The sequence below is a fragment of the Triplophysa rosa genome, linkage group LG15 (genome assembly GCF_024868665.1).
Source record: "Triplophysa rosa linkage group LG15, Trosa_1v2, whole genome shotgun sequence".
Lineage (NCBI taxonomy): Eukaryota > Metazoa > Chordata > Actinopteri > Cypriniformes > Nemacheilidae > Triplophysa > Triplophysa rosa.
In genome coordinates this window covers 20,340,503-20,366,919 of record NC_079904.1, presented here as the reverse complement: position 1 = coordinate 20,366,919, position 26,417 = coordinate 20,340,503, and the positions used below count along the sequence as shown (strand labels likewise).

The 26,417-nt window shown below is 37.9% G+C and overlaps 2 protein-coding genes across 2 annotated transcripts; both read left to right on the top strand.

The window, feature by feature from the left end:
• Positions 1 to 848: 848 nt before the first annotated feature.
• fynb (FYN proto-oncogene, Src family tyrosine kinase b) lies at positions 849 to 20,095 on the top strand. Its single transcript, XM_057353207.1, has 10 exons — positions 849 to 908; positions 2,766 to 2,864; positions 3,387 to 3,490; positions 3,708 to 3,857; positions 8,368 to 8,532; positions 13,613 to 13,792; positions 14,105 to 14,181; positions 14,635 to 14,788; positions 15,105 to 15,236; positions 17,407 to 20,095. Exons 1-10 carry the CDS (start codon positions 859 to 861, stop codon positions 17,613 to 17,615), a joined length of 1,320 nt encoding a protein of 439 aa, XP_057209190.1. The 5' UTR covers positions 849 to 858; the 3' UTR covers positions 17,616 to 20,095.
• A 1,492-nt stretch (positions 20,096 to 21,587) lies between these two features.
• On the top strand, positions 21,588 to 22,987 carry LOC130565461 (probable G-protein coupled receptor 139). The gene is made up of 2 exons (XM_057352191.1): positions 21,588 to 21,660; positions 21,966 to 22,987. Exons 1-2 carry the CDS (start codon positions 21,588 to 21,590, stop codon positions 22,985 to 22,987), a joined length of 1,095 nt encoding a protein of 364 aa, XP_057208174.1.
• Positions 22,988 to 26,417: the final 3,430 nt, after the last annotated feature.

Genomic DNA, 26,417 nt, shown 5'->3' with positions numbered 1-26,417 from the left:
ATTCACTATTGGTTACGGAAATTCAACTTTTTAGTCAGTGAAAGTCTGAGAGTTTGACATTTGGCTTAGAGTGCGAACCCTGTAGTCAAACCCCTCTTTCTGTCTCAGATCATAGAGGATGGGCTGTGTGCAATGTAAGGACAAAGAGGCTGCTAAGTTAACAGAAGACAGAGACACTGGCTTGTCTCAGAGTGGCGGCGGTTATCGGTTTGCCGTGGATCCCACACCACAACATTACCCCGGCTTCGGTGGGGTCACTGGGGTCCCCGCCATTCCCAACTACAACAACTTTCACAGTGCTGCGGTCACGCAAGGTTTATCGGTCTTTGGAGGGGTCAACACGTCGACACACCAAGGAACGCTCCGCACACGAGGAGGCACAGGTAACACTTCATCCATTCATTATTAATATAAAATGTTTAAAAATATATTTTTAACTGAATATGTGAAAGCTCAAAAGTCCCAACCAAACCAATTGTGTTCTACCCTTTGGGAGAGGTGTAGCTCTCTCCTCAATGCTTTAAGGATTATTTGACCAGACAAAGGCTATAATGGCTATAGTTTTGAAATAGCTATAACAGCCAAACAAATTGCAGGTTGTAAATGTTATTTGATCTGTCTAAACGCCTCCGCAGACAGAAATGGCCTTTATGCTCTCTCTCTCTCTCTCTCTCTCTCTCTCTCTCTCTCTCTCTCTCTCTCTCTCTCTCTCTCTCTCTCTCTCTCTCTCTTCTCTCTCCTCTCCTCTCTCTCTCTCTCTCTCTCTCTCTCTCCTCTCTCTCTCTCTCTCTCTGCTGCTCTCTCTCTTAGGTGTCACTTTGTTTGTTGCACTGTATGATATTTGAAGCACGTTCTGAGATGACCTCAGTTTCAGGAAAGGAGAAAAGTTTTCAAATAATTAACAGCACGTAAGTCTATAGAACCCCGTGGTGCACCACAATAACACTGAAATGCACTTGTATAGAACAGCATGCTTGCAGTGCACTGACCCGAGTAGTTACATCTACATATCAGCGATGAGTATATTTCTTAGACTGTGTGTGTGTGTGTGTGTGTGTGTGTGTGTGTGTGTGTGTGTGTGTGTGTGTGTGTGTGTGTGTGTGTGTGTGTGTGTGTGTGTGTGTGTGTGTGTGTGTGTGTGTGTGTGTGTGTGTGTGTGTGTGTGTGCGTGCGTTTGCATGTGATGGTGGTTTCCTGACTTTTGACAAGTGCTAAATTTATCATTCGTCAGAAGATGCAGGTATATTGAATTTAGGTTTACCTACTCATTCATGAAAACAGGAAGTGCAGTGACATCATTACCTGTTACCTACCACAGCTCTGGTTTTGTTAGTTCTAAAAGAAGAACAAACAAATATTACCATGTAGATGCCACGCACAGAAGATTACATACTATTAAAAGATCATCCTACGTGCGTGCGTATGTATCAACCAGAATTGTTTCGTTTATTTTGCAATTCTGTCTAAATCAACCTTTTGGTTATAAACCCATCAAAACAATTGTGTCGCCCAGCAAGATCAAATATATGTTTAACTTGTAGCAGCTGTTTATTTGATATTAATGCTATTTCTAATTTATAAAAGTTTGAAATCAAAAAATGTAAAAATCCTTCTCAAGTTTGAACATTATTTAGTAATATACTATTCTATTCCAAACATAGCCAGATTGTAGCGGTAGTGCTCTCTCTGCTGGGTGCTGGAGATACAGCATCTTCTCCAAATACGCCAAAACTATGACTGTAAGAAATGATTCTTTATCTTCGAGAATAGGCAAATGGGTCTGTTAGTGGAGAGAAGTATTTCTTGTTAGAGAGAGAGAATGCGTTATTGAATAAATGGGACCTTCTCAGAAGAACACAGTAGATAGGCAGATTGAACATTTAGATGTTTTCTAAATGTAGATATCGCAAACTGTATAGTTTATTCCATAACCCTACCACTAAACCTAACCATCCCAGAAAATATTTGGCAAAAAAATCAGTAACAAGTATATTTTTTAAGCAATTTGGGTTGAGAGGATATGTTTATGTTGTTATACACGTGTCATTGTACACATTTGTGTCCTTGTATACCATATATGCAAATAAACTCACAGACAGAAACTGAAACAGTTTTGTGAAACTGGGGTAACAGTTTTGACGTTTTAAAATGAGCTGCTGGTGTTTAATTTTAATTAAAATATTCCCACAGAGAAGAACGGTACGGTAACAGAATTTATGCAAGACTTTTGGACACAAATTGAAATTAAAGTTATTTTTTGTAATGGCATGCTGTAGAATTTGGAGAATTATTTTGGGGTCTTAAAGAAATAAAATATGCCACCGTAACACCAAAAGAAATTAGGATTATATTTTGTTTTCACATTAATACATAAAGGAAAAAAAGAATTGGCGAATGTGGTCACCAAGAAATCATGATTTTTACTTAAGACACTCAATACTATACTATAATATAAGAGTAACAACAGTACAAATAATCACCATCTGAACAAATGACTTCAGGCACCAAATGTACCTTCAGTTATACCCAAAAGAAAAAAAAAACTGTGGTATGTATGAAGAGATGCAAGTGTGTGTATAGTGTTTATTGAGCAATTACAGATGGATGGATGGATGGATGGGTAAAAAGGGCACAGTTGTTTGAGTAAATGAATGTAGTGCATGTCCAGATGTGAAGACGTGTTCTGCATGTTTATGACTCGCTCACTATGAATAAACGAGGAAAGATCAAGTTTGTGTATTTCTCTGTTTTGGTGTGTGTCTCAGTGAGGGTGATTGGTGGGACGCCCGCTCTCTTACCACAGGGGGAACCGGCTACATTCCCAGTAATTACGTCGCTCCTGTGGACTCGATCCAGGCTGAGGAGTAAGTCTCACATCTGTGTGTATGTGATATGCATGCAATCTCAACAAGTCAGCTGTGTTCAGGGTGGGGGGGCAACGAGGTGATGTCATTTAAAGCACTCCCACGTTGAACCCATAGACCCCTCAGAGAGACGTATGTCAAACATCTGCCCACTTTGAATGAATCCAGTGACGACATTTCAAATATTCCAAATATTTAACAGAGCCTCAAACTCTCACTATGAGTTGAGCCTAGATTGTGGAATTGCTTCCTGATTTCCTACGTTACGCTGAAGATTGATGATGTCATGTTAATAATGGGGTGTTTTTCCATTTTATCTTCAAAAGCCGAGCTGATGTCAGCTGCTGGCTCAGCCTAGCATGCTTAACTGTAACCAGAGGGAGATATTTAGTATATGCTAGATAGAAAGAGCCGATAGTTTTTGGAGTTGTTTGCTTTATCGTTTATATTTATCTTACAAGGCTAGACCACAGGAGGACTTTGAATGGTGCAGATGTTTTATTTGAATTCTCTGTCTTTTAGCTGGTATTTTGGTAAGCTGGGCCGTAAGGATGCGGAGAGGCAACTTCTCTCTACAGGAAGCCCACGTGGCACCTACCTGATCCGAGAAAGTGAAACTACTAAAGGTACCACACAACACGATGTACTGCATTAAACAACACCATCTACTACACTAAACAACACCATTCAAAGCACTACACAGAAACTATTTAGTGCACTTGGACACTACTGCACTGCACAACATAAATACATTACATCATTTTCTTACATTAAACAAGACTATTTACTGCATTGTGCATTATATTCATGCCTGACTGCTGTTGTTGTCTGTCTGTGTGGCAGGTGCCTTCTCTTTGTCCATTCGTGACTGGGATGATGTAAAAGGCGACCATGTGAAGCACTATAAAATCCGTAAACTTGACAGTGGAGGGTATTACATCACCACTAGAGCTCAGTTCGAGACCCTTCAACAGCTGGTCCAGCATTACTCGGGTAACACATATACACACGTTTCTCATTACGCAGACCTAATACCCAATGTTCAGCAGATGTTGTTTCATAACTACAAGTCTGACATGCAGAATTATCGTAGGTAATTATTCTCTTATTAAAAAAGATTCACCCAAAAATGAAAATACTGTCATCATTTACTCACCTTCGAGTTGTTCCAAATCTGTTTACATTTCTTTGTTCTGATGAACACAGAGAAAGATATTTGGAAGAATGCTTGTAACTAGACAGATTTTGCCCCCCATTGACTACCATTGTAGGAAAAAAGACACAGTTGAACACAAAAGAAGACATTTTGAAGAATGTAGGACAGCAAACAGTTCTTGGGCACTTTTGATTACCTTTTTTTTTTCGTACTATGGGAGTCAATGGGGAGCAACATCTGTCTGGTTATAAGCATTCTTCCAAATATCTTTCTCTGTGTTCATCAGAACAAAGACATTTATACAGATTTGGAACAACTTGAGGGTCAGTAAATGATGACAGAATTTTCCTTTTCGGGTGAAGTATCCCTTTAAAATCACATTCAACTATATGCAAAATAAGCTGATGAAGAGGCATTCTGAGGTTATATTCCATAATGCCCTGCTCTTCCTACAGGAGGCAGCACATCTTCAGTCAGTCAGAAAACCAGACTCACGTCTGGATAGCTCTGTCTGCTTTGCCTATGCCCCAGTTAACATATCGATTGTAAATGCATTTAAAACGAGTCCTATGGATTTCAGATAGCGTGTGCTTTTTGTCTCGTCCATTACCTTCCATATTGAGCACACAGAACAAACATATACACAGATGCTCATAGGATGACATTACTGTGAAAGGATACTCCGCCGTAAAAAAGTTCTGTCATGAATTACTCACCACGAAGTCTTATGATAACATAATGATAACATCAAGGACCTTCGTCCATCTTCGGAACACAAAGAGGGAGTCAGAAAGCTTCCAGACCTCATCAAAACTATGCTGAATTTGTGTTCCGAAGATGAACGGATGTCCTGTCGAACGACTTGAGGGTGAGTAATTCATTGCAAAGTTTTCATTCTACGATGGAGTATCCCTTTAACTCTAATTCTCTTCTAGTCTAAGATGGCCATGTTTGCTTTACCTAGCACACTTTCTCATTGACCCTTATTCCTTTCAGCAGCAAGTATGTGTGTTTGTCTTGGTTGTCCACCCTGTTGCAGCAGGGCATTTTGAAAGGAGACTCTGCTTTGTTTTCACACTTGCTTCAATTGCTTGATCTGAATCAAAACTTGTTTCCGCCTCCCTCGACCCTGAATGGTCACTTTTTTCATATTCTGCTGTTTATCTGGATCAATTTCTGAGGAGATAAGCAGATCTACAGTATGCATTTCTTAATTAAAGGGATAGTTTGCCCCAAAAAACCTCATGTCATTCTAAAACATGCATGACTTTCTTTCTTCACAAAAGAAGATCTTTTGAAGAATGTTGATAACCAAACAACATTGGCCCACTTTGACATCCATTTCTCAAAATATCTTCTTTTATGTTCCACAGAACAAAATGACATGACTTTAAATTGAATACGATTTTTTGTAAGCTATCCCTTTAATGCAAGAAACGCATTATACTGCAATGGGTGAATACAGTTCACTTTCATAAAGATGTATTACGTTTAGATCAATTGCAAACAGTACATTTTATTATCTGAAATCCACATGAATTTTCCCCAGACCACCCGCAACACTGTAGAGGTTTCGTTATGTAACTTTAAACTACAAACAAACAACTGTGCACCATTAAAAGCACCCTGAGAGTCGACCCTAACCTGGAGAGCACAGGAAATATGCCATGTGTTTTTGATCTTATTCTTCTCGTGATGTCCTTGTGTGCATGTTTGCACACTATATCCAGTCTCTTGCTTTTATTGCCACGTGTGAGAAGGCTGACAGCGCTCATGGCTGATGGAGCCGGATGCATGCTTGGGTCCCTCTTAGCTCCGAGCAGATGGCACTTAAAGGCTGCTTCCTGAACTGGTGTGTCCTATTGGTGCGACGTGTTCTGTTATCTCGACTTTATGGTCCAGAGTAAACATTGCTGTGGTTTTGTACGAAAATGCTTCACCTACACACAGCCATTTTTAAATATCAAAACAGTACAGGTTCCCAGTACAATCGTTAATCAATGAGGGGCAAACAACTTAAGATACATTAGCCGACTGAATGTTTGCTCTTTCACTGTCACATCGATTACACACGCTATGGGCTGTTAAGAAAGAGGTAAATTACTTTTATTATGTACATCAAAAGAGCTAAGCAAGTAAGTACTTTTTGTCAAGCAATACATTTATTTAGTAAAATGCGTTACTTCACAAGCAAGCAATACACGATATTTTGGAGGCCACTGCGCACAATTCCATTGGCTGAAGCGAGCTAAGAGAAGTTAGAACTTTAGCACGTTAAGGCGCGGTTTCCTGGGCTATGCCTTAGTTAAATTAGGATATTTAAGTCAATTTAAAAAACTACCCACCCGCTGGCCTGCGCTCACACTGTACTTTACCATCCGCACCCGAGCACGCTTTCATCATAACGATGTGACTGCTTATGATATCATTGTCATACGAGAGTGATATGAGAGTAAAAAGCTCATTACGCTTTTAATATTTGGAGTAGTTTTGACCGCGTTGACACACACCTGCAAGTGCTGTGCGCATTAGATATTTTTTACATGGCGGCTAAACTTCAAGGAGGAATTTGAACAGTCGCATAATTTACGTCATGCTTTCAGTTCTGCGATCCGGCATGGTTTGCGCTCACACTTGCCCCCCTTTCCAAACCAAACTGCGCTCGAGCCCACCTCTTCCAGCCAGCTCAGGGCACGAGCGCAGTTACGAGCGACAACACTAGGTCAACCACCTGTGCGCGGTTCAGTTGGGACAGTGTGAGTACGCCCTTAGGAGATTCATTTCGATTTTTTGTGATCTCCCAGTGGTCAAGTCAATTTTATAACCCTTTACACAATTGCATAGTATCAAGCAGCTGCACAGGGAAAAAACACATGTTAAACAAATATAGAATAAAAAGAAATATAGCCCTAAAAAGTAATATGAAATAGAAAAAGGTCAAGAAAATCAAATTGTTGATTGTATTCACAAATTGTCTTTTTAGGTGTCACGGTCGGCGTGGTGGAAGAACCCAATTACAGGCAGCAGGGAATTAAGGGGTTAACACAAGATTTTATTTTAAACAATAAACACAAAACAAAAACCCACGCGGGGGTAAAATGACAAAAATGACAAACACAAGGGGAATAAATAATAACAGACTCCACAGGAACAATAAACTACTAACTAGACTACAAAACACTTAACCTAAACTGACATAAACTAGACAAACATTGACTCACGGTGGAAACACGGTACATCGACTTGACAGGCTTGGATTACAAAACGATGGCACACTGAAATCACAGGTACAAAGAACGTAATCCACGAACAACAAGACAATGACACATGAGGACTATTTAAAGGGAAGACAAACGAAGGATAATGACACAGGACAGGTGGGAAACATTAGACACGGCAGGGAAGCAATACATGAAACGAGAGGGGCGGGGCCAATGACAAGACACGAGAAAGCACATGAGATGTAAAAACAAACGACTTATGGCTTTCTCACAAAAAACCTAAGGGCTCTGTCCCGATCCTGCCACACGACTAGAAGTTCAGAAACAAGAAGGCAGAACCGTGACATTAGGCATTTAAAGTCTGTCATGTCATTCATTTCAAAACTTTCACATGTTTTTTTATTTCTTTTTTTAAATAAGACCTTAAAAATATCAATACCTTAACAGCCTAAAATGTCCATTTCATAGCATGTTTTGCTAAAAAAAAAAGAGAAGCTATGATTTTTTAATAATCATATCTTTTTAATAGTCATACCTAATTAGACATGTATTTTCATAGTAAATTATACCTTCATTTTTTTTATATGGGAAAACTACCCATTATAGTAATGATAACCACTATTGTCATGTAAACAGTTTGACAAGAGTATATTACATTTTTACTTTCAAATTTTACTTTCAGAAACCTATACAAACCCTGGTGGAGTGTATTGAACACAGAAAAAACTACGTTATTAGTTTTTTGACAATTTGCCCATGTTAAGCATGAGAAGCCAGCACGTTTAACAGTGTAAAGAAGTCAGAATGCATGAAATACCATTTTAACTAAATACGGAAAACTTTTTAGGTCATTTAATGCCCATTCATTTACTTGACAATAACATTTTCGGGGCGTTTTGATGACGTTGTTGTATGCAAAACGTATACATCTACAGTAGGAGATCCCAATTTGGACCTAGAGAGATTGCTAGGTTACAAGTACACAGAGATGGATCCAAGCTGAACAACCCAACAAATGAGTTTTCCCAATTCTGAGATGCTACTGCATTTAGTCTCTACTCGCTTTATTCTGTTTCTGAATGTTTTCTTTCTCTCTGACTGTTTATGTTTGTGTGTGCGCGCTCAGAGAGGGCAGCAGGGCTTTGCTGTCGCTTGGTGGTCCCTTGCCACAAAGGGATGCCAAGGCTTACCGACCTGTCTGTCAAAACCAAAGACGTGTGGGAGATCCCACGGGAGTCACTGCAGCTTATAAAGCGCTTGGGCAACGGCCAGTTTGGGGAGGTTTGGATGGGTATGGCCTCCTCCCACTGTGTTTAGCAACAAACAACCAAACAGGGAGATGGAGGCAGGTCATTGTGATGGGTGGAGTCACTTTACAGATATTTGGATATGCAAGCTATTTTTTAAAGGGATGTTCTGGGTTCAATAAAAGATGCCATCATGACAATGCAATGCAATATAGCTCAAAACTGAAAACTCACAAAGCGAACATGGCATTTAACATAAATCAGATATCTTTAATATCGTTAATGTTTTGGCTGTAATATCCCTGTACTGTAAAGTGACTGAGCCTCTCAGAACAACATGGAAGCCTTCCATCTCTCTTATTGCACGTTTCTCGCCGTCTTTATAGTTAACCCCTTTCCCTCCCTCCCTCTCCCTGTAGAGAATGCAGATGGTTTGTGCTTTACATTAACGGGTTTGTGCATGTTCTACACCCCTGAAACGGTGGGACTTAGCCATGATTGCTGGGAAATCTCCCGTGAGTCTCTGACGCTGGATTTGAAACTCGGGGCGGGGTGTTTCGCTGATGTTTGGTGTGGTAAGAAAATTGCCTCCGCTCTGACACTGTCATACTGTACCTCTACACAAAACTTTAAATATTAGAAAGGAGTTTGTTTAATCCTTACAACACCACTATTATATAGTAATATAAACGTTTACTATTCATATTTTTATCCTTTATTAGGAAGGAAAATTTCAATCAGAAATAAAAATCCTGTTATTATTTACTCACCTTTGTGTCATTCCAAGCTTGTAAGCACCACTTAATTATTTTGTCTGCTATATATTTAAGACATCCAAAAAGACACACTTTGCTGAAGTAATACCAGCTCCTTGCGACAACAGCGTACCAGTCTCAAGGACTGTGTTCTTCCAGAGAACACAAAAGAAGATTTTGAAGAATGTTGACTTGCATTGGTTTTGTGTCCATACAATAGAAGCGAATGGGTACCGCCATTGTTCGGTTACCAACATTCTTCAAAATATCTTCTTTTCTGTTTTGCAGAAGAAAGTTATACAGGTTTGAAATGACAAGAGGGTGAGTAGATGATGACAGAATTTAGAATTTGTGTATTTTTTGGGTGAACTATCTTTTAAATGTCTTTGCATTTTCTAATACAGTAGTTCTCAAACTGGGGGCCGTGGCCCCTGGGGGCCCCCAGATGGATCCAGGGGGGCCACAGATTTTGTGGCATTTTATGAAATATAGAAATTGATCATAGATTTTATGCAATCAAACATCAGAAAAATAAGACCACCAGACAAAAGAATTGATGTTTCAGCATTGTATAACTGAATGTGTTTTTGTTTAAATAAAAATGTTAAATTTAAGATTATAAGTCTTTATTTGGGGGGCCGCAAAGCGATGCACTCTACACAAAGGGGGCCTTACAACGAAAAAGTTTGAGAACCATATATACGTATATATATTATTTTAGAATAATTTTAAGTATTGTAAGAAATATATTTATATTTGTGTCAGTGAATAGAGGTAAGAATAAAAACGGTAAGTATCAGCTTGCATAATAAGAGTGTATTGTGACTAATTCTTCAAAAGAGTAGCATTTACTGTCCAACCCCTGTATTAATGACGTGTGGGGTTTTTTTTTGCATGTGTGTGCGTGCACAGGTATCTGCTCACTACCTCCTCCCCCACTTCTATGTAGACCTGTACATCCCAATGATATGCCTTGCCTTTAAAACACCACAGGCCTTTAGTTGTTCATGAGCACAAACAGTGTGTGGATAATAGTGTTGGGGAAAAACTCACTTAAAGTAGTAACACTGGGAAGCTTGTCTCCAAAGTCAAACCAAAACAACTAGCTCAGACATGAATCAGTAAATTCTTTGTACCCTTTTTTAATTAATGATAACGTTTTTCAAAATCAGAAAAAATGGACGGGTACAAGAAGCTTCTCATTCCCTAAATGCTTTCTCATCAGCAACACTGGCACGTATACTGTAATAATTGATAAGCATATTCTGCAAGTATAAAAATAAAACGTTTTTTTGTAAAATATTCAGATTATTGAAATATTGTGCCACCGATTTCCATCTCCATTGTGACATTCACACAGTGAATTGCGTAGTTTTCTAAAACCTTTCATTTTAGGGCTGCAGATAAATTATCAGCTGTATCGGCCCGATAATAAAATGAGACAAATATATTATAGCCGATAAATTATAAATCATTTCCTCTGGTTAAACCACATCAGCTGCATGTTGCTCACAGTAAAATCCAGTAACCTACAGTACTGTCTGTGTCGTGATCATGCACTTACTGCTAGTAGCAAAACATTGTTGATGTAGGTACATTTTGTAGATATTTATGAATGTGTAAATTATAGGAACAAAAGCATGTTGTTTGAATCAGACTGCTCTGAATGCTTTCTGTCTTGAGACCTGTTAGACTTGTGGCTATTGAGAACATTTTTCTGGGTTGCTCTGGAAGAACATCTATCATTTGTTTATTAAATCAAAAAGATACCAGAAGTATGACGATATTTTATCGTCATCGGCCAAATTTTACATCGGTAAAGCCCTATTTAATTGACCCTTTGCAAGCAGTTTGATTGACAGGCGATCTGACCAATCATAACGCCGATATTATGTGCACCCGTGACTGACCGCCATTGTGTCCGACAAGCCGCCTGGTGTAGTAGAGCTTTGATGATTAATATGAAAAAATAGCTTTTTAATTATTGGAATAGTAAACCGAGACATATATACCCAGCTTTAATGGACTTTCACACTATAACGATAACTAAGTTATAACTTTTAAATAGCGGAGTTCACATCACAACTATACCAATACAGATAGGAGACACGATATTGTTGGAATCATTAATGTACGAATTACAGACGTAAGCATTCGAGAAGTGGTGTTTTAAGGTGGAATATAATACGTATTGATATATTACTTACATATTACATGTATGAGAAAGCTGGCAAGATGTGATGTGATGAGCGCACCTTCAGCCTTCAGAGAGCAGCATTTCGTCGCCTTAGAATTATTAACTCAAAATTGAGTTATTCACATATTCTTATTCTGTGACAATTTATTTACAGTATGCCATGTTTTTTTTAAATGTGTGCATTTTTGGACTTTTTTAAGAAAACAAAAAGGTTCTATCTACAAAATTGAATTATAAATTTGGCTATCTGCAAGATCCAATCAGCACTTTTAATGCACATAAGAGGACCAATCAGGATTTCTCAGGATCAGCTTTCTTTGTCATGTAACCTGACTCATCAGTGACGGGAATATCTGAGGGAACAGTGCAACACAAAACAATGTTTAAAAGAAACCTCAAGGCTGACTGTTTTATTGATACTCTTGTCAATGAGAGCAGCTCAAACAACAGTATGTTTTGTTTTGTTTTAGGTTTTGTTGAGGAGATTATTTATAATTGATTTATATTTATAGACACAACACTAGCCAGCAGCGCTAGCTTCCTAATACCTGTGTTTACATAGACTCTCATAATGCAGTTATGCCAAATAGTCAGCAACGTCAAGAGTCTTGATTACAACAATAAACATTATTAGGTTAATTCAGCCATACTCATCTCGAATAGTAATTTGATCTGTCCCACGCTCTGTGGATAAAACATCGATACAACAATTAGCACAGCCTTTTATGCTTAACTTGAACAAGAAAAAAGCATCCTAAAATATGAAATAAGTGTCATAAAAACCATGTAAATGTACTTTTTTTACACATTATTATACACTAATTTCATGTTTTAACAAAAGTTATAAGTAAATTGTTTGTGTTGCTTGAAAATGTTTTGCTTTAATGAATGTTTCACAGATAGAACCTTATAATTCTAAACCGAAAGTGATTTTTCAGAATCGGAAGGTTCTATCTGCGTTTGACCTGTTCCAAAAAACCCCATTTACAGATTTCTGAAAATGTTGATATTGTACATTTGGAATACATTTAGGGTCTCTGTCTTTTTCATGTATAAAAGAGATTTGTTCCTCGTATCATTTTTTCTATTTGAAATGCAAAAACTTTAAAGCTCCATATCTCCAAACTACTCAGACCGCAGATAGAACCTTATCATTCCAAGGCGACGATTTGCAGCGACAGTTTAAAGGAAAGAAGTTTTCAGCAATGAAGTCGTCAAGCAACAGCCGTACTGTGTTTGTTGTATTTAACACAAATAAATGATGGACTGCTATTCTTTTCTGTACTAAACTAATATTTAAAAGTTTAACGTTACTTTCACAAAGAAAGATCACAGCCGACCAAAGCTCTGCCCGAAGTTACTCTCTTTCTCTAAAATTGTCATTACTACAAATTTCGAAGTAAATATAAACACTTGATACACCACATTTAGGTTAGCTATACAGCCATTTATGTGACAGTAGTAGCCTACTGCATCGTGCGAGTTTAGAATTAGCGTAACGTTATCGCCTGCTGGTGTGGACGCAAATATAGAATAATTACAGTTACAGTAATCTAACTTCCTGAATGTATCCCTCGAATGCATATTGCAGACCATTCTGTCTGAAATCAGAGTTTAATTTTTCCAGAAATTCCCCAGGTAGTGCACAAATTTACACTGGGAGCGTATGGCTGATACCCGATAGCTTGTCGGACATAGCAACAGGAACGAAGGGGAGCGGGGTTTTGCGAAGGGTCTTTAAGTTATAAGTTGCATGTAGTATGGCAAACTACAGTACATTTTTACTGTATTCTCTTTTCCCACACTTAGGTATCTAATGATTGCTCTTGATATACTGAATTGTGTGATTTAAAGGCAAGCAGTGTTGTGGATATTAACAACCCGGTACATGGTTGACTTAAACTCCTGTTTTGTCCTGCGGTTAAAACTGCCAATCATGACAAAGTCCAGTGTAAACCAAAAGTTGTAAAACTGTCCAGATAATTGTGCAGTTTCTGAGTTCTACCATTAGACACAATTCATTGTCAGTGAACTCTCCCCAGAGTTCAAAATGGCTGTTTTAACTGCAAAGAAAATGTGCATGAAATAAAGGGTGTTTTTTGGATAAAATGTTTTTTTTTTAGGTTTGGTGTGCAATGTGCTAACTGTAAGTTATCTGGTTTTTGCTGTCAGGTACTTGGAACGGCAACACTAAAGTGGCTGTGAAGACCCTGAAGCCCGGCACCATGTCTCCAGAGTCCTTCCTAGAGGAAGCGCAGATCATGAAGAAACTGCGACATGATAAACTAGTGCAACTATATGCTGTCGTTTCTGAGGAGCCTATCTATATCGTCACTGAGTACATGGGAAAAGGTCAGAGGTTGTTGTCAAATAATAAAATAGATGCGTTTACAGGATAGCTGGAGATTTTTGGATAGCTGGAGATAGTTGGAGATTTTTTACAAAGAAGTACATTGAGTCTAATGCTGTACGTGGAAAGCAAATTTAGGGCCAGATCTCCATCTGTAATGATCGCAAAAGCTAACACTCGTGTACTAAAACTCTTACACAACAGATGCCATATGATCATACTCTGTTAACAATTTTCTGTTTATGATATCAGTGCCGTGACAATTTGTAGAATAATGTTTTTTTTACTGACCAAGTGCATGTGATATTTTTCAGGTAGCCTCCTAGATTTCCTGAAGGATGGGGAGGGACGGGGGCTCAAGCTGCCCAATTTAGTTGACATGACTGCCCAGGTACAGCAACTTGTAATACGCTATACTACTAAGACAGATTTACAGTCACTTTTGCTTCAATGTTTACTACTATATGTTTAAGAACATAATCGGCATAACTTATTATGATCACAATGTGTGTAAAACTAGAACTAACTTAATGCTTTTCTGAGTATGAATTCAGATCCTTTCAAATTCACAGGTGTTCTAATAGGTGTTGCCACTAAAATGACCAACTTTTTTATTTTCATTACTGTTTCATTTTGCATATACTGTAGCAGGATTGTGGACTACTGTGCTGTGGTCAATGCTGTATCCTTAAGCCCCGTTTGAGTGGATACAATTATATCATTTCTATGTCGGCACTGTGTGTCCACATAATACTACTGAACACAAGTAACCTTAGTATTATTCCATAAAGATTTGAACATGACTTTGCTCAGCATATTTAGTATTCCCACTTTGTGTGTTTAGGTGGCTGCAGGCATGGCCTACATCGAGAGAATGAACTATATTCACAGAGATTTGCGCTCTGCTAACATTCTGGTGGGTGATAACCTGGTGTGTAAAATCGCTGACTTTGGCCTGGCCAGACTTATTGAAGACAATGAGTACACTGCCCGACAAGGTGAGAAAGATCACAAATATCTGTAGTTCACCCAGCCGAAAGGCCAGAATAGCATTCCACTGTATGTTGTGTTTTGTCTCTATAGGCTATTTAAAGGAATAGGTCACACAAATATGGGTGTCTTGTCGTTATTTATCACATCCATTTTTTTCATTCTTCAAGTTTTTCATCCCAACAAGTTGCATAGCCTGGACCAGCTTGGAAATGGAAAAAAGTCCATTTGGATTTTATTTGGTTGGATATGACGAACTAGTGTATCCAATGTATTCTTTCAGGTTAATACCTTTTTTGGCTTTTGTGTTTCTCTGCATTTCAGGAGCCAAATTCCCGATTAAATGGACCGCTCCTGAGGCGGCTCTGTATGGAAAGTTCACCATTAAATCAGATGTTTGGTCTTTTGGAATACTGCTTACAGAACTAGTTACTAAAGGCAGAGTTCCATATCCAGGTAAACTATTCAAAATGCTGCTGTAAAACATGAACATGGAAAACAGAATGGGTTTATGTTTCAAACATCAAGCATTTTAAAATGTTAAATGCTGTGTCATTTTTTAAACGCTTGGGATAAAATGGTCTGCTAAATGAACAAATGTTAAATGTAATGGAAATGAAATGGAACATACCTGTACTGAATCGTGACAGGAATGTGTGATAATGTGATGTAACCAATCACAGGTAATTAATAGTTCTAATTAGGGGTATGACGAGATTTCGTGGCACCCAGATCAGACTGGTCTCGCAACAACACAATATCCTCACGGAATTGGCATGATGGGGTGTTGGGCTCGAAATTGCGAGCATTTTAATCGCATATGCTCCCAAAATTTAATCTGTGTGACCTCAAAATATATTTTATATATGTGTGACCTGTTTTCATTACTGTACAGAACACGCTAATAACTGCAACATGTATGTGAGCAGAGCTACAATGACCAGCCCGGCCATTCGACGACGTGATTTTCCATCCCGCAGCGCTACTTTCCCACCGTTTTTTTATGTAAACGTGCTAGACGGACGGGTTTCAATGTTCTCTCGCGTCTGCAGCGCCTTGTGCATATTAAGCACGAGTGTTTGCGACGGTTCCCGCTGCCAGCAGCGCATTGGGAGCACGCAGCTAATCAGCAGCTGAGCTGACTGTACCACAAGTGCAGTATAGCAATTGCAAGTTCACATTACGTTATTTTAAATACATTCACAGGCACACCTCTTCAAAAACAGATCATCTGTCTCTTACAAATGTGCAATGAAAGCATAAAACATGATGTGTTTATGTAGTTTTAACTGGTTCTCTGAAGGCTATGAGGGTTCAGTCAGTGGAGGAAGGAGGATTGACAGTGTGATATGATCACCACCACTGCTAACACGAGCAGTCGAGCACTATGCAAAAGCATATAGAGAAAACAGACACAGCTCTTTACTAAAAGCTGCGCCTGTTAAGAAAACAAAGCATATTTTTTGTGCAATTACAGTTTTGAGTCAACAAAACGTTTTGCAATATTTACATATTGTTTATTACTGCATAATATTATTAATTAAAATAGAAGTTTAATTTGTTTTATAAAGTACAAGGTGATTTTATAATGACTACATTTTTTGCCTTTTGTGTTTTAAGGTGAATAAGAGACTATTTTTCCCTATATATTTCATCATTGAGGATTTCTTTAAAAAAGTCTAAAAATCTCGTCTCGTTCCCAGTCTCGTGTCTTGTCTCGTCTCGTGGGATAAGTGTCTCGTCACACCCCTAGTTTTAATGGTTTCTCTCTTGAGAAAGGGTGTTATTAAACAGTGCATTTCTTATTCATTTGTATTCCGTAAAAATATGCAGATAATATTTGTTCGTGACTACCCTGCTTCTATATCAGTTTCATTATTCACCAGTCACTAATAAGTTTATTACTTTAAAAACAGGTTCTGTTCACATGTCATGAAAACCCAGTGGGTGAGAAATAAAAAGCCTAGTGGAAAAACATCAATGATGTTGGCTAGCATGTAGTAGGAGGACTCAATGCTGCATTGCATCATGAACAGATGTTTGCAGGCGTTCCTCTCTCGATGCTTTTAAAACGCGATCATGTCCCTCATGACAATGATGAAACAATGAATTCCATGGCTGGTGTTCTGCTGGTTTTAGCTGGGGGGTTCCAGCTTGACCAGCTTAAAAAGCAGCCCAAACCCGCCTGCTTAACCAGTTAAAACCAGCAAAAGAGCTTAGCCTGGTTTTAACTGTTTTTAGTAGGATTATTAGCTGTTCTGCACTCCTTTCTGAAATTCTAAATTTACAAGATTCCTTGCCATGCCACGTTATACAGCGAATTTCATTTTTATGCCTGGTTTCCGCAATTCCGTGTAGTTGCAATTACAAGATCTTTTTTTCTTTTTAGGACATACAAGTCAAAAGTTATGAGCATAAACATAAGCTAATTTTTTACATTGTGCTGACGCTAGAGGGTTAGAGACAGAGATACCAAATTTGCTATTTGCGATAGAGTTTAGACTGTCCTCTATCTGTTTGTCCTTCAGGTTTTGACCCCTAAAATGAATCATGTTGAAACTCAGTTGTTGTTAAGCTAAAGCATATTTTTTTATCTCTTACTGAGTTTTCTGTCATTTTTTTGTAGGTATGAATAACAGGGAAGTACTAGAACAAGTGGAGCGTGGCTACCGGATGCCATGTCCTCAGGACTGTCCGATTTCTCTACATGAGCTGATGCTTCAGTGCTGGAAGAAAGATGCAGAGGAGCGGCCCACTTTCGAGTATTTGCAGGGCTTCCTTGAGGATTACTTCACCGCGACTGAACCTCAGTATCAGCCTGGAGACAACCTCTAAACCCAGCACCCCGGGCCCACCCTGATATCAACCTCCCTGAGGCATCATATAGGCCTCCCCGCTGCCCTCCTGTCTGGAGGCATGTACCGCTTCATAGGTTCACCTAGACTCCTGTTATTCCCTGTGTCCTCATTCCCTAATCGAAAAAGAGGAGACTGTACCGCTTTACTTTTCAACTTGAGGAGTGGATAGACATGCAAGCTGAGGTTCGCAGCAGAGGGAATTGTGGGGAATGTTGGGGAAAGAGGGCGTGGGAAGGCTTTCGTTCATGGCTGTGACCATAACCTTTGTAATGATAAAAATTGCCTGTATTCATTGTAAATACAAAATGCCTGTTTATGTTATTATTTTTGGGTTCTTTTTCAATCATGTTTCTTTTTTTCTTTGTTGTCCTCCCTTGCCCTTTTGTTTTCCTTTGCAAAGTAGTAATTATGCTTACATTGTGTGGAAGTCTATGAAGGGTTTTGATACTTGCCAAAGCATAAAACTTTGTTTCAGGTCTTAAAATTTGGTTTCTGTGAATGTATGAAGTTAATTTGCTCTTTCCTCTTCTGGTGAAATCCTGTAGATAAAGGAACGACAGTTCAAGACGTCTTTAGCATTTTAGTCTTGAGGCTTAGCCTGCAAGACAAATGTATTTATTTTTCTTGTATTTATTTTGTTTCTTTTTTACAGTGCTTCAAATGCTGAGCTGACATTTTGTTAATCTGTGAAATCTGTCCTCTCCATAATATCTTGACCTAACATAGAACAAAAGTTATTTTACACATAATGTATGTTACAGTTTTGTATGTGGCCAAATGTTAAAGACTTATTTTAGCATATCCCCTCTCTCTTGATGAGTTGCTTAGCTACCAGGTGTTTATCAGTATTAAACCCAATGATTATGTATGTTTTTTTATTTTCTGGTTCCCCATCCTTTAGGTTGTGTCTGAAACCTGCAGAATTTTGCCTTGTCCAGAGGTAGAAAGACATCAGGACACGTCTGAATCTGCTGGTTGCATAACATTTGATCGACTAACGTGCCTTTATCTGGTTAATATTTAAAAGCAGGATGGATATACTCTTTCCTGTCTATGTTGGTGGTTTTGCTTCAAAATCAATAATGTTGAAGTAGCCTAGCTTTTTTTTTTGTATCAAAATTGTATATTATCTAGTTATTTGGTCTATTTTCTAAATTACTTTCTAAACGTTTGTAATTAAAAGGGATATTTAACCCCAAAATGAAAAAGAAGATGTTTTGAAGAATGTTGGTAACCGACGTTACCCCTTCACTTCTAAAAAGCAGTGCAAGTCAGTGGGTACCGCCATTGTTTGGTTACCAACATTATTTTAAAAATATCTTCTTTTGTGTTCTGCAAAAGAAAGAAAGTCATACAGATTTGAAATGATTTAAGGGTAACGACAGAATTTTCCCTTACCCTAGTCCTTAAGGGGCATGTCACTCAAGCTGTCCATGTTGGCGAATTGCTGGCATAATATAGAATCTGAACATAAGACATAAAAAATTATCCTAAAAATGGATAAGCCTATTTATCGTGCAAGTCGGGAGGGTTTAATGTGAAGCGGAGTGCCTGCTACCCCGTAAGCCATGACTTGAAAGCACTGAAATGCAGTACTAGTCTAAAGTACCTTAATTCTTTTATAAACCACACCATGCAAATAGCCAAAAATATATGCATCAATGCAACTTGCATGAGGTAACATCACAAAAAGCATTCCTTCATCTTGAATAAAAGTCCCTGATAATAGTTGTTCACATTATACAGAATCATTGGACGCAGCATTCATAGCTGTGTTTTATCATGAAGCTATTGACCAATCAGAATCAAGGACTGAAATGAGCTGTTCTATAAAAATCTTTCAATTGATCAATTAAGTCATTATCTAAACTCGCTTTTTAATGTATGATTCTATTTTGTTTGTACTGAGAAATCTGCATTGTAGTTATGACATATTCGCTTGGTTGTCTTAAAAAAATGCTTAAATTTGACACATTGACTGAATAGCTAGACAGAAAATGAGCAGGCAGCTCTTTTGGTTTCGGACACAGCCTCATGTGACAGACAGTCAAATAGCTATTCCAGTGTCACAAACCTTCCGCTTGCCTTATGTGAAGGAGGGAGAATCCGTTTTTGTTCAACCTGGTTACCAGGACAACCAGTCCTTGCTCATTTCACTATTCGTGCCATTTTTTCTGTTCCCCATACAATATACTTTTAGTCTTCAGATTGCATTGTCATAATGTGTTTAATTGAATCTAACATAGATCTATGATTACGTGTTTGGGTTAAGATAAGGGCATTTTATCACTGGTATTGTTTTTCCTCGTTGCATTGTCCCTAAAAGTATATATTGAGTTATGCATTTGGTACTTTTAAGTGTAGGCTTCCACATAAAAATGTACTTTTGCCTTTTTTAACATGTCATTTTGTTTACTCGTTTACCATTTGGAAATAAACAGCACATAATATTTTAAATTTTCTACAAGCCTTGCTCCTACATTCTACACATCACATCTTTTTGTAAAAGCTGATGATTGTGTGCCAAAGAAATTAAGGTTTTGGTTCAGTGACAAGCATAAGGGGTGTCTAATAATAATGCTTTATGGCAAAAAATAAAAACCATGAAATTTCAGAACAGGACAGTAGTGATATGCAAATTGCATATTAAAGTTGCTTTTTTGTTTTGTCTATAGAGTCTAAGACCTGTAAACAACAAGACATTTCTCATTGAGACACAATGTTCTCTTCACTAATGCAGCTTTAAACATTTGTGTGCAGACAAATTATTTTAAAAAAAATGTTCTCACAAGCATAGTGAAACAGAAGAAAGAATAAGTTTGCACATCTTCCTGAAAAACTTAACTCCCTGGAAGGCGTAAATCATGTTTTGTTTAATAATGTCATCAGGTTTATGTGAGGTTTAGATTTAGAAGTAGATTATAGAACATTTCAATATCGTAATATGGAAACTTTTACTTCTTTGGGAGGTTCTTCCATCTTCCAGGGTCTGTGTGTACAGTGTGTGAGTAACATTAGTCTACAGGTGAGCCCTCCTAGCTGTACAGAGGTATCTGTCAGAGTTGTCTTCATATAAAATGAACTGGCTTTTGGCTGCACTCATACATGCAGATTTTGGCGCTACTGTAAGTACATCATATATCATCATCGTAGATTATATACAGTAGGTGTATATATATCATTTTTTCATAGATTATACTGAAAACTGCCACAAATATCGTTGTTCTTGACTGGCATTTTTTCATAAATCATTACGATTTTCCTGTGGGTTTTGAAAATATGAAATCATTTAAGAAATGATAAATACAGTAAGAAATGATATATTTATAAATACAGTGTTTTTCCTGAAAAGTAGCGTTTTTTGAGATTTTTGAGCAACAAAAATATTGTCTTTTAAATTGTATTAATATTATTTTGGGGGGGTCAATCTTGTCATGCTCCTTTTAAAATCTGTGTTTAAAAACGCTCACAGTTAGCTTACATGAAGATATTATAGCATTAATTTCCATTTGCTGTGATTGTCTTTAACTTCTTTTTAACTTGGCAAACCAAAGGTTTGAACCAAAATTATGTTTACTTGGAAAGAATAAATAATATTTTCCATATTTATACATTTATATTTTATTTATAATAACACATATGATGGGAAATGCATGCAATGCAAATGACACGTGTTTGCACAAAAATCTGGCAAAAATGTCTTGAGTATTAAATTGAAAGAAATGTTTGAATAGTTTTGACTTTATTTCTACGATGAAGACTACGTGGGTATTTGTGCATGTGGTATATGTGAATCAGTGTTTGTGCATTTCTGTTCTTTAAATTGCTGTTGTGCCCAGTTGGCTGCTATACTATTATACAAAACATCTTTATCTAAAGGGAAATTACTATCTTCATAACACTTTGTTGTAGTGATTATGCTTTTCTACCAAGCGCTCATTTGCTGACAATGGATGGGGGAAACATCTTTATTGCTATCCAGAAGGTTTACTACCCTCTGTTGTGCATCACGGGAATTCCAGGTAAGTAAATCAAAAAAGGCAGAGGAGGCAGAAGCCTCGAGTTTGGGATCGGTTTTATCCTAAAATCATCTCTAAAACTTTCAGAAGTGTAAAATGTTGCTAATATTCATGTTTACAATATCCAACAAATGGTTGACATTATAGTTTTATAATATTATATATTTAATATTCAATAATTAAATAAAAGGCTTTTGGACATGATGAAAGAATGGTAAAAAAAGTTTGAAACCCTGCTACACTGCACTATTTTTAATATTGCGAGTTCATGACAGAATTAAAATGGTTTATTTCCCATCTTTCTCCAGCCAACCTCTTCACTTTCTATATGATCTGCTTTCGGAAATGCGGCATGTCTGAGACAGCAACCATTTACCTGAGTTGCCTTGCTTTGACGGACACCTCTTACTTGGTATGGGTAATCCTTCTAGACCTTTGCCTTGTTTTCCTACAAGTGGAGCCCTTCTGGAACTCTCAGCCGTGGTGTGGCATAATGGGCTTCCTGCAGTACGGTGCCCTTTACAGCTCAAGCTGGATAGTTGTGATGTTCACCATTGAGCGCTATTTGGTTCTGAGCATCACAATAGGAAAACAACGGTTCCATCAGGCACGTGCCGCTCTGTTCATCTGCGTGACTATTGTGCTGCTGTCTCACATGGCATCCGTGCCCATGAGCTGGATCAACACTGTCACTCCAGTTAACATCACGGCTGATGGACAGAACATCACTGCATTACGCTGTCACTATAGGGAAGCGACGTTTACCACAGTTCTGGTCTGGGTCACCAGTTTTCTCTCAGGTGGACTTCCAATCGTTCTTGTCCTCATTTTCAACTCACTCATTGCTTATCACTTGAACGGTTCAAGTCGCTTGTTCACCAAGGAGGAGTGGAGGGCAATCAGGGGGACGAACAAGCGGGGTGTAGTCCGACGCACAATCATTTTACTTGGGACGGTCTCGGTATCATTTGTGATTCTGAGCCTTCCTCGATTTGTTACATATTGCATCCTCCGTACTCAATACAACTACAAAGAGTTTGACCGTAACGACTACAGCATCCCCATAAACGTTATTAGCGACGTGGCTAACATGTTGCACAATTTAAACTCAACCACCAACTTTCTGCTCTACTGTGTGGTCAGCAGGAGCTTTAGGCAGGAGCTTGTAAACACCGTGACCTGCGAGGCTAAAAACAAAGAGACGGGCTCATTCTTACACCAGACAACTAAGACGATGAAAGTGTTCTCAGTTGTTGACCACAAAGAGACCCTGATAATAGATCCGGTTCATGCTGTCCTTACCAAACTAAAGAGAACCGAGGGCAATTGAGCCTGTGATTTTTACTGGACTTAACAAAAAAAGCTGCTTTGCTCAAAATGACTTTAAAAAACATATCAAAGATGAATATGTTCATCACATATGCAGATTGACATCGTTGTCTTAGAATTATAAGATTCTATCTGACCTTTTTGTCAATATTGAGTTATTATCTTATTCTGTGACAACTTATTTACTTAACGGAGTGTTTTTTTTAAATGTGTACATTTTGGGAGTTTTTTAAGAAAACAAAAAGGTTCTATCTACAAAATCGAATTTTATTTTGGTTATACAAGGTTCTATCTGCGATCTAATCGGCACTTTGAATGCACACTAGAGGACCAATCAGGATCAGCTTTCTTTGTCATGTGGCCAGGCTCAACGCAATTCAACGCAAAACTATGTTTAAAAGAAACCTCAAAGTTGACTGTTTTATGAATACCGTTGTCAATGAGAGCAGCTCAAACTACATTACTTTTTCTGTTTTGTTTTAGGTTTTGTTGAGGAGTTTATTTTCATATTTATAGACACTAGCCAGCAGCGCTAACTGTTAGCTTCATAATTGCTATGTTGACATGAACCCCCATAATGCGATGAATGCCTTACATTTGACAAAACAAAGCGCTAAAGGCCAAATATTCAACAATGTCAACAGTCTTAATTGCAACATAAACATTATTGTGTTGTTTCAGCCATACTCATCTGTAGAAAGTCATTTTACCTGTCCCACCTTCTCTGGAATGAAGTCTAGGTCGGATTAAAGTAGCTCCTTTATGTCTAAACCAACAGAAACTTAATGGTTCCTGCAATAATGTGTAGCATTACCCATCATATACAGTGAGGGAAATAAGTATTTGATCCCCTGCTGATTTTGTAAGTTTGCCTACTTACAAACAAATGAAGGGTCTATAATTTTTATGGTGGGTTTATTTTAACTGATAGACACAGAATATTTAAAAAAATCAGGGGAAAAAAATGTTATATAAAGGTTATAAATTGATTTGCATTTCAGTCAGTGAAATAAGTATTTGATCCCCTACCAACTAGCAAGAATTCTGGCTCCACAGATTGGTTATGTGCCTATATGGACCACAGATTAGTCCTGTCACTTTAAGAAAGTACTCCTAAATCAGCTTGTTATGTATATAAAAGATGCATGCCAACAGAATCTGTATCTTCCAGTTCAACCTCTCCAACACCATGGTCCAGACCAAATAGGTTTTAAAGGATGTCAGCGACAAGATTGGAGACCTGCACAAACCTTGAATAGGCTACAGACAGAAGCTTGGTGAGAAGGAGACGACTGTTGGTGTGATTATTTGGAAATAGAAGATATACAAAATAACTATCAAATGCCCTTGTTCTGGAGCTCCCTGCAATATTTCCCCAATGGGGTAAAGATGATCATGAGAAATGTTAAAGATCAGCCCAGAACTACACGGAAGAAGCCTGTTAATGATTTCAAGACAGTTGGGAACACAGTTAGCAAGCAAAACATTGGTAACACATTGGTAACACGCTATGCCACAGTAGACTGAAATCCTGAAGCACCCGCAAGGTCCTCCTGCCCAAGAAGGCCCGCCTGGCTCGTCTTAAGTTTGACAATGAACATAAAAATGATTCAGAAAAGGCTTTGGCGAAAGTGCTGGCACTGCTGTGAGACCAAAATGGACTCCTGTGTTTGGAGGGAGAGAAATGCTGACTATGAGCCCAAGAACATCATGTCTACAGAGAAGCACAGTGTTGGAAACATTCTGCTTTAGGGCTTTTTCTCTGCTACAGGTATACAGGATGACTTCACCGCATTGAGGGGCTGAGGGACGGGCCCATGTACCGTAAAATCTTGGACGAGAACCTCCTCCCCTTAACTAGGTCACTGAAGATGGGTCATGGATGAGCCTTTAACATGACAAAGACGCAAAACATATTGCCAAGACAACCAAATAGTGGCTTAAGGAGAAGCACATTAAATGTCCTAGCCAGTCTCTAGACCCTAGTCCTATAGAACCTCTGTGAAGGAGGCGAAAACTCCAATTTGCTGAGCGACAGCCAAGAAACCTTAAAGATTGACAGAGGAGTGGACTAAATGTATCCGGACACATGTGCAAACCTGGTGACTAACTATCAGAAATGTCTGACCTCTGTGCTTGCCAACAAGGGTTTCTCCACAAAGTACAAAGTTATGTTTTGCTTGGGGATCAAATACTTATTTCACTGACTGAAATGCAAATCAATTTATAACCTTTATATAACATTTTTTTCCCCTGATTTTTTTTAATATTCTGTGTCTATCAGTTAAAATAAACGCACCATAAAAATTATAGACCCTTCATTTGTTTGTAAGTAGGCAAACTTACAAAATCAGCAGGGGATCAAATACTTATTTCCCTCACTGTACCTACCTAAAATGAACATCCGCCCTATAGAAAAAACATTAAGTACTGCCTTTCATGCTTAACTTGAACAAAAACTTATGCGTCCTAATATATGAAATAAATGTCATAAAAGCATGTAAATGTCACTTTTTTATACATGTCAAAACATTATTACTAAACTAATTTCATGTTTTAACAAAAATTATAAGCAAATTGTTTGTGTTGCTTGAAAATGTATTGCTTTAATGAATGTTTTGCAGAAAGAACCTTTTAATTCTAAACAGAAAGTGATTTTTCAGAATCAGAAGGTTCTTTCTGCATTTGACCTGTTCCAAAAAATCACCATTTACAGATTTCAGAAAATTTGAATTTAGGGTCCTGAACTGTTTTTGCTTCAAGACAAAATTTTTACATTGGATACCAAGTGCTAGCACAGTACTAGAAGTGTTCTTTATACACAAGCAAACAAAACTACTAATAAAATAAATAAGAACATGAAATGTTACAATGAAATGCATATCCAAGGCCCAACAATATGCATATAATAAGACGTTGAATGGAGTTATATGCAATACCATAGAAGAAGCAGAAATATTTTTGTTCCCAAAATAACCATTCACTCAAAGGTTTTTAAAAGAACGATTTCTTACTTTTTTGTCTAAAGAACCCCTTTTCCACTAAAAAAACTTTTCTGTAACAGAAAAGGTGCGTTGGATGTTAAAGGTTCTTTTCGGAACCACTAAGCCGCAAATGGTTCTTCATGAAGCACCTTTTCATCCAAAAATTGCTTGTATGCACCCCTCATAATGTATGGTTTAATGTGTATTTACTAGTTTTGATAATTTACAAATCATGTATGGTTTCCACACCTGTCTATCATTGCCTATTATAAAACGTATAATGAGCTGATGTTATGAACAATGAACATGGCTCTAGTGAATCACTGAATCACATCACTTCTTTTTCGAACGGTTCGAATCTTTTATGATTCGGACATCCTAGCAGAAGACAGGTAAAGTCCCACCCATCTGTTTTCGTGTGGTTTCGTTTTCAATAGGTGTGTTCGA